We start from the raw sequence: 12,463 nt of genomic DNA, 5'->3' as shown, positions 1-12,463 counted from the left end.
TTTCCTGAAAAATGGATCCCTTGGTTTGAAATAATATTGAATGAGATCCCATGCGGGTGGATCAAAACTCTGAAAGTCCTTGGATAGCAGTTTGGTTGAGGTTCTGCAGATAGGAAATGCAAAGTCATACTTGGAGTGTCTATTTATTTTTTTCAAAATGAATCACTGGCCCTTCCAGGGTGTAAGAGGGCCAAGGTAGTCAATTAGAAACCCAGTGGCCTATTGATCTCCTTGAGGCACAGTCAGTGTTGTATCTGGAGCTCAGGGTTGGTCTCTGTTGCTGGCAGGCTAGACATTTAACAGTGGCAGTAGCTAGATCAACTGTGCTAAGTAAGAGCCCACGGTATTAGGCTTATGCATAGCCTCCATGCCTGCCCCCATAGCTACTCCATTCATGTACCCACTGAGCCAGCACTGGGCTACAATGATAGAAGCTGGATGATATCAACTGGAAGAGTCATTATGTCTGCCCAATTATTGTACCCCTTCCATTGTGGTACACTTCCTGGTGGGTATTAACATGCAATATGAAGCTCTTCATACCTCCTGCCATTAACATTTATCCATCACATGCCTCTCTCCTAGACTTCCTGTCCAAGGTCTTCCAGTCTTTCTCCTTTCAGGTCCCTGACCAGCCAGCCAAGCCATTTGCCACTGCTCATGAGCCCCTATATATTTTAACTTCAGACTACCTCTCCACACAAAATCAATGGCCAGGTGTACCTGAAGGTTAGCCCATTGGATTTGTCCTCACTATCATCTTTCAAGGTCACTGCTGACTGGGTTATAGTGGGGTTACTAACCATTTTTTATTTGAGCCACGTATTGATCTGATCTATTTGTGAAGTAAGTTTGGACTTTTACTTCCTCCATCAGCTGGGGATCACCCACGCAGCCATAAGTGTGAGCTGGGGGAGAGGCTCTGGTGCCATGGAGGTGGCTGACATGGGATTCTGGGTTACCTGTTTGCGCAGCTTACCTGTGCCCTCCCATCCTGCTCATATTTGATTCCAGATGCATGACTTCCATCTGATGATGGGTTGTTGCTAGGCCTGCCTGACCTTATGGCTTAGTAGGTCCAATAGAAACCAACTCATCACAGGTAGTTCTAACTGCATGGTCACTCGATCAGGCCCTCCAGTCCCACTAGGGCTCAGTAGTATAACAGGAGCTATTTTTCAAAAGGTGTATAATTCTCCAGTGCAGATGCTATGGTCTTGCTCCAGAACCCTAGGGACATTACATATTTTCCCACTACTGATACCTTTTAAATCAGAGTCTGATGATTCATATGGCCCAAATGGCAGGGCTACTTGTACCATAGCCTGAAACTGCTGCAGAGCCCTTTCCTGCCTGGGGCACGACACAAAGATGGCAGGCTTTTATGTTACTGCCAGGTGTATGGGACAGAGTAATAGTCCCAGGTATGCAATAGGTTGCGTTCATAACCCTAAGAGGTCTACCAAACATTGTGATTCCTTCTTCATGGTGAGAAGTACAAGATATAATAATTTCTCCCACACTTCAGAGGAAATTTCCTGACATGCTCTAGACCACTGGATCCCTAAAAACTTTACTGATGTGGCAGGCTCTGAATCTTAATAGGGCTTATCTTCTGGAGTGCACGTGTCTTGTCATGCCAAAGTGGCAGTCACTTCTTGATCATCTCATCTGATTGGCATAACATTATTGATAGAGTACACCAGTGTGATGTTCTTTGGGATGTCCAGATGTTCCAGACTTCTTGGAACTATATTATGACAGAGGGAAGGAGAGATAATCTAGCCCTGGAAATTTATACTATTGTTTGTTCCGAGTGAATGCAAACTATTCTGGTAAGAGTGGGAAAAATGGAGTCACCAGATCAGTGGCCACACACTGTGCCTGAGGCCAAGTTTTTTATTTACTATTTTGGCTGGAGTAGGGAGAAGTTTTGGAGGCTTCCACTTAGCTTTCCTCACTATGATAGCTCTCACCACATAGGCCAAAGACCCAATGTAGGGGATTGTGCTAATCATCAAGTGCATTTATCCAATTATATCACTGGGTGGGTCTGTGGACCTAGAGGGTCTGCTATGAGCGGGATTCAGGCCAAGAATCTATCAATCATCGGAACTACATATGCCTCCAACTCTAACAAGAGAGTCTTGTTGCTACTTCAGGTCTCCAGATAACAATTTCAACTCAAATCTTGTGCAATAGTCCTTGAAACATCTCAGTATTCTCTTTTTCCCAGTATCTAAAGTTACCCAAATAAATACCCAAAACAAGTCTCCTTGGGGAAGGGCTGGGGAAAATCATTTTCACGCACCTTGATGTGAGGTTGTGGGATCCTCCCTTCAGGTGGTCTGGCTGCTTCTTCAATCAGTGTGTTCTGAATCTGAAAACTGGTTCAGATCTGGAAACTTGGCAAGGGACTTTTGATTGGGGTGACTGGACTCATCATCCTTGATTGATTGATTGAGATTGTACAGAATGAGCAGTATTGCCATCAGTGAGTTCAGTTCTGTGACAACATCTCCTACTGTCACTCCTGACCTATAGAAGACAGTTATCACTTTTACTTCCTAGTGATGCTAGTACCCTTCTTCCCAGCACATTCCTTATTATTTTGCTATCTTCTGGGCACTTGGGTGAGTTTTCCAACCTTGCTTAGTATATCCACTCCTGCATACCTGCTTCCTCCACAATCTGCCACAGCACTTCTGACATATCTATCTCACTTATTTTTCCATGCTTCTAGGAAACATTCTAATGGTGTATTGGCACCATTTCCTGGGGTCCTTGCCACAGTTTTTATTACTGTATCCTTAGAGAGTGATCTCATGTCCAGAAACTCTTATCCAAATTTCTGTTCCATCTCTTTGATCCAGAATCCAGTCCTGTATATACTTTCCCAACTCCTGCTAGTACTTGCTGGCTAGCTCCTGCATTTTCTTTGAGGTGTATATCCTTTTCTCCCTTAGCAGGTCCCACACATCTCTGTCCAGGTTATGTTGTGACTTAATTCTAGTTATTGGCCTAATAGCCAAGAGTGGGGGTGGAAGCAGATCCTGGGAAGATGAGAGAAGATGTCCTGCAGGACAGAGGCCTCTGCGTCATCTTCAGTTAGGCAAGAGTTAGAGTCCCTAACTCTTAGTAGGGAAGAATGGACCACTTACACAGGTTCAGAGGGTACAGGGAAATCTGAGGATGCAAGATATTTAGGTGCTACAGTTGTCCCCATCTCAGAGGGTCTCATTCTTTCCCAACAAGGGCTCTGACCTTGGGATAGAAGACCTGCCTTGGTTGGGAGTTTAACTTTCTTTGGAGCTTAACTATCTTGATAACTAAATTCTGGGCTTGATTCTTGGCTTTTTCATTCTCTTCCACTGCAAGAGATGAGAGCTCTTTATATACACCAAGGAGGTCTAGGGCTCTCACACTTAGCTTTTAATTGCCAATTAATCACTCTAAGCTTTTCATTATCTTTTTCTCAGAGTCAATCAAGTTTAGCCATAGTTACCCAATTCTATTGTCCTTAGAGTAACTAATTCCTCCACATTTCTCAAATACTTGATAAATTGCACCAGCTAATGCATTCTCTTCCAACAGGAGTGAAAGTTTTAACAACTGCACTACTACTTTGTGCCAGAGGCTGTGCTTCACCTGTCAACTGTGAAGGCATGGGTCCTCACTGGAAGCCAGATGGTAGGTGATCCAAAATCCCATCTTAAGGTTTTTTTTTTTTTATCATCACTCCTGGAACCAAACACCACAGATTAGGTGCCATGGGAAGCAGACTCTAAGTCAGAGATTAGCATCAGGACCTTTATAAGGGAGAATTCTTAGAATCAATACCTGCAGAAAACAGAGGCTGGAAGCAAGATTAGGCAGAGGGAAGGTGAGCTGCCATGCACTTCCAACAAATGTTCCAGCAGAGCCCAGAGGGCCCTCCTGGAACGATCATTCAGAGTTTTCCGAAGACAGAGAAAGGAGCGGTGCCTTTGTACCCTCACATTTATTAGTCACCAGACGTGAGCTTCCCTTGGAAGCAGGTGTGACCTTACACAAGGCAATTTTCTTTAGCAGAGGCAAGCGCCCCAAAGAGGGCTGACAGCTGAGGCTTTCTTCTGGTAGCCCTTCCAGCAGCTGAGAGAATAAATCTTTCATTCATAAATGAGGATTTGGGCTGCATATCACAGCATCCACCACACCACCTTCAAAATGCCGTGTACAAAACCAGCCCCTGGGCAAATGGGTCAGAAGCCTGATGCTTAGAAATCCCCCCTTAGAATCTATTGCTTTAGGGGCCGGCCCGGTGGTGCAGCAGTTAAGTGCACGCGTTCCGCTTCGGCAGCCCAGGGTTCGCCGGTTTGGATCCCAGGTGCGGACATGGCACCGCTTGGCAAGCCATTCTGTGGTAGGTGTCCCACATATAAAGTAGAGGAAGATGGGCATGGATGTTAGGTCAGGGCCAGTCTTCCTCAGCAAAAAGAGGAGGATTGGTAGCAGATGTTAGCTCAGGGCTAATCTTCCTCCAAAAAAAAAAAAAAACCAAAGAAGAAGAATCTATTGCTTTAGCATAAACCTCTCCCTGTCTTGGGACATATAAGACCAGGGAAGGCCTCACTTTGCTGTTCTCAGGTACCCAACTCCTCAGGAGAAATGACTTCAGGATCCTTCTCTCTCCCTAATATTGAGCACTTACTGTGCCTCACCACCAGGTACCAGAGACACCTGTCAGGCAAGAAGCAGATTCAGCCCCATCTGGTCGGGGTCTAGGGGAGTTAGGTATAGTTCCTTGGGCAGGTAGTCCCAGGGCAGTCTTTGAAGGAAGGAGGAGGAGTCATTTGTCAGGTGGCAAAGGGGTAGGGAAGAAGATGCCTGTGGTAGAATGCCTTAGAGAGAGCCCTTCACTCACAGCGAGGTCTGGTGAGAGGCACAGCAGGGATAAGCTGACACTGGGGTGGGGGCTGAAGCCAGATGGGAGAATTCTGGGCCCCACAGCTCATAGTTAAGGTGGCTTCATAATGGTGGAATTTCTCCCCAAAGAAAGGCATGCAGAAGCATGTCTTGGGAATACCATGAGTCTGAGGTGCTGTTTGTCGGGTAACACATTAAAAAAAGGCAGGGACTCTGATTGGAGGGTGCAGGCCCTGATTTGGCCCTTAGACCATAAGTTTGAGACATCTAGTGTAGCCAAGAAGAAAAAGGACCAAGCCTCAAGGAACTTGGAAATCTAGAAGGTGGGCAGAGGAGGAGGCAGCTGCAGAAGAGCCCATGAAGACCGGTCACAGAGGAGGGAGGAAGCCAGGAGTGGTGGCCATGGAGGCAGGGAAGAGCAAGAGGTCAGAAAACACCCTGATCCTGGAGAGAGAAGGTCTGCATGGGGTGAGGTGGCAATTGGTGGCAGGGGCCTTAGGGCAAGGGGAGGTAAGGGAATGATGGGGAATGAGGAGATGATGTGAGTGGAGGAGGCCTGGATAGTTCAGGCACTGGGGGCTGGGACCTTTGGACAGGCTAGATGTCAAGCAGGATTCAGGAGAGGGCAGCCCTTGGCCCTGAAGATCACCCAGCCTCCCTTTCTGAGCTTTCCCCAGAGCCTCATTGGAGCAGGATGGACAGGAACTGTACTCAGGTCCAAGTGCCAGCTCATGCCTGGGTTTCCCCAGGGGGCAAGTCCAACTGGTCCATCCGTCCATTCTGGCAGTTTTGAGCTCTTCTTAGGCAGGGCTACATCCAGCTCTTTTGAGGGCTTTCCAGCAAGCTACAATGCTTCTGTCCCATGGGACCTACAGGGAAACCCCAGCTCTGACCCCCACCCCTTGACTAAGGCCTCCAGAATCTGGGCCAGAGGCCAGGGTGGGGCAAGCCACTGAGTCAGGACAGCGGTTTTCTGGCTTCCTTAGTTTATGTCCACAGATCCCCTACCATCACCACCCCAGAAGATGACCTTGGTAGGAGTGGAGAGCTGCAGCCCATAGAGTCACTGGAATGACTTATATCATTTCTTTAATGCTCACCATACTCATGTGAGAGAGCGAGCCCATAAACCCCTCTTTCACAGATGGCGTAACTGAAGCTCCGAACAGAGAGATAACTTGTCCAGAGTCACATAGACAGAGAGTGGCAGAGATGGCACTTGAACCCTTGCCAGTGCTCTTCCATTACCCTCCCCACCACTCACCATGAACCAGCCAGGATAAGATACTGAGGTTTGCCAGGACTTTGTCATGTAGCATCAGGAGACTAGTAGACCTGGGGGCTTCTAAGTGTCTGCCCTGTGCCTGTCTCAGGACCCTCAGTGTGAGCCTTATTCTGGCTCATCCACGACCCCAGGGCTGCCTCTCACACCTCATATCTCAGCCTTTTGGAGCCTCACTCCTCCTTGAGCCTCCAGCCCCCAGTTCCCAACAAGACCCTCCTCTCAGACATCTCGGCCTCTTCACAACCAGCAGTGTGGTGGAGCCATTTTACTAACAGAGAGACTAAAACACAGAGGAGCCTAGGGAGCCAGGGCAAAGAGCACATGGGTCCAACACCTGCCCTAGGGCAGGCCCCCAAGTGTCAGTGAGTGGCAGATGTGAAGGACAGCAGCCCTGCGTCTTGGCCACTTCAGTGAGGACAAGAATGAGGCACTGGGGGCAGCCCCAGCTCCAGGGCCTTCAGAGGGGATCTCCTCTCCTTGTTCCACACAGGAAGCGTGTGGTGCCGGCTGGCCAGCCACAAAGGCCTGGGCATCCCCAGCTCTCCACCCTCTGGCCCTCTCTCCCTCTTTATCACACTGGCAGTCACACTTCTAATCTCAGAGCCTGGCTTCCTGCTGCTTTTAAAGAGACACGTGGCCTACTGGCTGGCTGCCACCCTGGCAAGAGGCCCTTGTCCCATCTCCCAGGGTCATAGCGGGCTCATATTGTGTCACCATCAAGGAGAGGCTCTCTCCTCTCCACTCAGCACCCAGGTCACTCGAAGGACTACCGAACAGCCCAGTGACTGGAATGTGAGCGCTTCTGAAGGATGGATAGATGGATGGATTGAATGATCCATTCAATAAATAAATACTTATTGAGCACCTACTTACCATATATCAGGCACTCTCTGGGCACTAGAGTCAAGCGGGAAGCAAGACAGATTCTCTGCCATCTTGGTGCTTACATTCTAGGACAGAGACAGTAAAGTAGTAAACAAAAGAATTCCCCAGATCATGTCAGAGACAAGAGCAATGAAGATAATAAAACAGATGATGGCATGGAGACTTTGGAGTAACCAATGGGACCCCTTCTGAAGAGGTGACATTTGCCTGAGACCTGACTGACAAGAAGGAGCTAGATTTGCATTCTTAAAGGATCACTCAGGCTACTGTGCCAGCCAAAAGCGTCAGTAGGGGGATCAATGAGGAGGTTGTTATAACTGCCCTACCAGAGATGATGGCCTGAACTGGACAGTTGGGGTAAGGAAGGGCAGAAGTGGTCAGGAAAGGGGTCACAGGGCATAGAGGATAAATAATGGAGCTCAGGAGGGAGGCAGGGTGCAGGCTCCTGGCCTCAACCTTCCCATCCTCTGCTCCTCAGCTGGCCTGGGCTTTGGGAGGCCTCTGCCAAATGCCCTTGGACAGAGCCAGAAGTATCCAGAAGGAAGTGGGGATAAATGGCGAGGGAGCCCTGGGGCCTGATCCAGCCAGGCTAGGTCTTCACACTCAGGCCATCCTGATGCTGGTCATATGAGGAATTAGACTCCAGATGCAGCAAGTGTCTTTCTGCCTGATGCTCCTATACTTCACACTGCCAGAACTTTGAGGCATGAATGCCATAGTTGCTGCCCATCAACTGCCTGCCACTCAGCACCTTGACCTGGCCATGATCCAGGCTGACACCCAGAGGGTGATGCTCACTGAAGCTGTAGCATGTTGGCCATCAGGTGCCCAAGCTGGTGTCCTGCCTGTCTGGAACAGTTTTGGGGCTCTTGGTCATGGGAGGGCAGAGAGAAGTGTTAGACAAGAGGTAAGCAACATAGGGCCAGGAGAGGACAGCTGCTAAGAGGAGGAATAGTCAATGGTCAGCAGAGGCTCACTGCTCACCACCTGCTCACACCATTGCCCACCACCAAGGAGAGCTCTCCTCTCTACTCAGCATCCAAGCCAATAGATACCAAAGCAGGAGGGCTGGGGTATCAAGATGAAGGGGGCAGAAACAGAGGCAAGGACAGTTGCAGCATAATGGAAATATCAGGGATAAGGCAGAGGCCCTCTGGGAGCATTCAGTGTTGGGGCAAAAGTGGTCCATTGATGTCACTCCTATCAGTAGACCTCAGTGGCTTGTGGGGGCAGGGTGAGTGTCTGTGACACATCCACTGATATTCCCCCTAGTCAGTTTGGCACCCTGCAGTGAAACCCCAAGAGTCAGAGAGTATGAGAATTGTGTCATTTTTCAAGAATTGGACTGCTCTGGACTCTAAGAACGAGCCCAGGGAAATATTGTTGGCCAGGACAATACTAGGGCTTCCAATCTAGAGGACCCCAAGGCTCAAAGGCTCAAACGCTCTGCTTTTGCACAATTTGATAGCTTTCTTGAGAGACCATGTGGGAACTTAGCCTGTCTTTTGAACTATTTAACAGGCCAATGAAGCCTGTGCATTTAGGATTCATTTGCTAATGCCCACATTGGCAGGCGCCCATGAACCGATCTCCAGAATTTAAACAGAATAAGGATGAGATCACTGTTCTCACGGATGCCGGTCCTACAGGTGGCTCTCAAGTAGAACTTCTGGATACAAAGATTTTGTTATCCTGGAGCTGTCAAAGATGTCTCATGTTTACCTGGAGCCCTCACACCATCAACCAGTGTACAGAAGCATAATAAAAATCTAGAGTTGTTCATACATTTCTGCCTGGAGCAAAGGCTCACTCCGAGTGAGAGGAGGCAGTCACCAACCTCAGTGGAAGAGGGAAGTTTGGGCACTTCTGAGGAAGGGTATCTATTTTCCTAAGTTGTCGTCATCCCAGGTGTCCCTACCTGGCCTATCCCATTGTGGTTACAGCAGTGTCAAGCTGACCCTCAGACAAAGCAATGTAACCACTGAAATTACCTCACGAGAAAGCTGATCCTTCAGACTGGTGCCACACAAATCTTACTTGAACATTTCATAGGCTTCTTAAAAATTACTCTATTGTCTTAAGAATGATATAAGTTTATTGTTAAAAATCCAAACAAAGTAGAAAGTATCCTGTATCCAGAGATGGCACATTAGTTAGCATCCTTCAGGCAACCCTTTCCCATCCATAGAGTCAAGTATATACATTTATACCCTTTGTGAAAAACTTTATTATACATGTATGACCATTTTTGTTTGGTTCGTTCAGCAACTGTAATGTGCCACACGCCAGCAATTTTATTCAGAGTCAAATGATTCAAAGATCTAAGAGAAAGTTGTGACCTAATGCTATGTCAGCTAACTACCTCTTGATCATAAAAAGTGTACCTTCTGGAGAAACTCCTTCTCTTAATCTCTGTTCACTGTTATGAGACAGTCTTGCCTCCTGCTCACTGGACACCAGCAGAGTGACTGACATGGAAAAGGTGAGCGCAGAGATGAGGGGGTGCCTGGGCCCTGAGGTGCCACTGATACAGAAACTCATCATCACATCAATTTGTCAACATTGCTGAGAAACTTTTGACAAATCGAAAGACCCTGTTAGCAACAGTGAAAGTTTTCTGAAGGGTGAGAAAACCACCTGGGAGGAGACTGTTTTGGCATCTGATTGGCTTATTCTTTCTTTTTCTTTCTTTCTTTTCTTCTTCTTTTTTTTTTGGTGGGGAAGATTGGTTCTGAGCTAACATCCATTGCCAACCTTCCTCTTTTTGTCTTTCTCCCCAAAGCCCCCGTACATAGTTGAATACCCTAGTTGTAAGTCATTCTAGTTCTTCCATGTAGGATGCTGCAACAGCATGGCTTGATGAGTGGTGTGTAGGTCCATACCCGGGATCCGAACCAGCAAACCCTGGGCCACCGAAGCTGAATGCGCGAACTTAACCACTCGGCCATGGGGCTGGCCCGTGGCTTATTATTTCTACCAAAAGGCAATTAGTCAAATTGGTTTGGAGGACCCCAGTTGCTCATGTTACACCCACCTAAATGAGAGAGGAAAAGTGAAAGTGACATTTACTGAGAACTAGCTATGTGCTACGCTGAGTACTTTCACATATTATCTTACTTAATCCTCACTACAGCCCTGCAAAGTGGATATTATTATCCCATTTTACATGTTCCGAAGTGAACTCCTGATCTTCCCCTTCAAACCTGCCCCATCCATAGCCTTTCTTATCACAGGTGACATCAAGTCCTTCTTCCTAGCTGCCCAGAGCAAAACCCTTGGGGTCATCACTGACTCTGCTCTCTCTCTCATATTCCACATCTAATCCATCAGCAAATCCTGATGGCTCTCCTTTCAAAACATATCTAGAATCCAATATTTCTCACCGCTTCCACTCCACCCATGATGATTCAAGCCACTATTATCTTCTGCCTAGAATACAGCTCAGTGAATACCTAATTTCCTTGCTTCTCCCTGTGCTCTGCTCTATAGTCTATTCTCAATCTAGCAGCCAGAGTGATCCTGTCACAATCTAGGTCAGATTAGGTGACTCTGTTCAAAACTCTTCAGTGGCTCTGTTTTACCAGAGCAAAAACCAAAGTTCCCACAATGGCCTACAAAGCCCAACGTCATCTGCCCCTTTATCTTTCCATCACCTCTCTGACTTCTTCCCTTGTGCCCCTCCCCTCTCATACACTCCACTCCAGCCATGCTGGCCTGTTGCTGTTCCTTCAACACCTCAGCCTCAGGGCCTTTGCACTGGCTCTTTGCTCCATCTGGAACAGCCCAACACCTTCGCCACCTTCCAGTATTTGCTCAGATGTTATTTTCTCAAAGATATCTGTCCTGCCGACCCTATTTAAGACTGCAGCCCCTTCTGCCACCACTGCCAACACCCTAAATTCCCCTTATCTTGCTCTGTTTCTTACTTTAGCACTTATCATCTTGTTATCAGGCTTGTTGCTTATTTTGTGCCTCCCATGCTATGATACACATTTCTGAAGATAGGAATACTTCTGTTTCCTCTACTGATGACTCCCCAGTACCTAAACTAATACCTGGTACATAGAAGATGCTCAAGAAATAGATGTTGAATGAACGAATAAATGAACAGGAACAAAATAAGTTAGGAAACTGCCTAAGGTCTGGCAACTAGTAGGTGGCAGAGTCAGGAACCAGAACCAGGTCTCTTAGACTCCAAAGATGAGGTTATTTCTACCAAATGACTCTCAGAAATAATGAAGCAAAGAGCCAACAGAAAATTGACTTGTGAAACTTTTACCTAAATGATAGTCTGAGGACTCTTTAGTGGTTGGTGCCCTTTGAGGGCTGGTCCTACCTCCAGCTGCACCTGCATCCTCACCTAGATTCAATGCACAATGGCCAGCCTGAGTAGTGGCCCTGAGTCAGTCTGAAAGGCATCAATTGTGGTCAGCACTGTTGATTAAGGTGGAGAAGTGTAAGAAACACTGTGAAAAGGATGTCTGTGAAAGAAGGTTACGGTAATGTCTGGGGCTTGCCCACCTGTGTTATTTAAAAGAGTCACTTCCCTGTGAACTCAGACTCCTGTTTTTTTGAGGGCAGAGTGGCCACCTCACTCCTACTCAGTTATCCTCTTGATTTCTTGTCTGTACTTTGTACTTGAACCACCATTCCCCTGACAAGCCTCCCTGTAAACCTGCCCTGGATACAGTGCCTGCTCGTTTGCTACTCTCCTTTCCCTACACATGGCAAGCCAACCTCTTCCTGAATCCTCTACTCTGAGAAGACAGTCCAAAGTTTGGAGGCTAAGAAATTTCTCAGCCTCCTCCTCGGACCCACATTAGCACCAGGGGCATGAGTAGGGTGGGTAGTGGGTTGTGTCACTTCATAGGCATGAAAAGGGCCCTTGGAGGTTCCCAAACATCTGGGACATTGGGCTAGTCCTTGGCCCCTCCAGAATCAAGGCAGCATCCTGGACTTCAAAAAAAAAGGGGCTACTTCCAAACAAACAAACAAACACACAAACAAACCCACCCCTGTGGCCACATTAAGACTGCAATAGAAGGGGGCCGGCCCTGTGCCGCAGAAGTTAAGTTCGCATGCTTCGCTTTGGCAATCCAGGGTTCGCCAGTTCGGATCCTGGATGCAGACCTATGCACCACTTACGCAGGGATCCCACATATAAAGTAGAGGAAGATGGGCAGGGATGTTAGCTCAGGGCCAGTCTTCGTGAGCAAAAAAAAATGAAAAAGAAAAATGAGGACTGGTGGCAGATGTTGGCTCAGGACTAATCTTCCTCAAAAAAAAAAAAAAAAAAAGACTGTGATAGAAATAAGACCAGGAAAAGCCCAGCTCCTCCAGCTTCATCCCTTCCTGCCTACCTCAAAGGCAGAAACTCCTGCTTCCCTA

At 47.5% G+C, this 12,463-nt stretch overlaps 1 protein-coding gene across 26 annotated transcripts in view; it reads right to left on the bottom strand.

Moving 5' to 3' along the window:
• LOC123290210 (uncharacterized) overlaps window positions 1–12,463 on the bottom strand; it is a 140,626-nt gene that overhangs the window by 36,929 nt on the left and 91,234 nt on the right. For 16 of the 26 annotated variants that reach the window (XR_011505831.1, XR_011505830.1, XR_011505834.1 and 13 more), the window contains 3 exons: window positions 7,064–7,140; window positions 3,649–3,741; window positions 2,312–2,538 (listed from right to left, as the gene is read on the bottom strand). The exons of 2 other annotated variants lie outside the window; for them this stretch is intronic. Coding sequence is in view for 13 of the 24 variants with exons in the window: in XM_070517455.1 (XP_070373556.1) it covers window positions 2,361–2,538; window positions 3,649–3,741; window positions 7,064–7,140 (348 nt within the window). In the remaining 11 variants the exon portion in view is untranslated. The remainder of the gene's footprint in view (window positions 1–2,311; window positions 2,539–3,648; window positions 3,742–7,063; window positions 7,141–12,463) is intronic. 8 more of the 26 variants (XR_011505840.1, XR_011505839.1, XR_011505841.1 and 5 more) reach the window with 2 other exon arrangements.

The sequence above is a fragment of the Equus asinus genome, chromosome 9, assembly GCF_041296235.1.
Source record: "Equus asinus isolate D_3611 breed Donkey chromosome 9, EquAss-T2T_v2, whole genome shotgun sequence".
In the NCBI taxonomy this organism is placed as follows: Eukaryota; Metazoa; Chordata; class Mammalia; order Perissodactyla; family Equidae; genus Equus; species Equus asinus.
The sequence above is the reverse complement of the archived record's forward strand: the minus strand, read 5'-3'. Positions and strand labels throughout refer to the sequence as shown.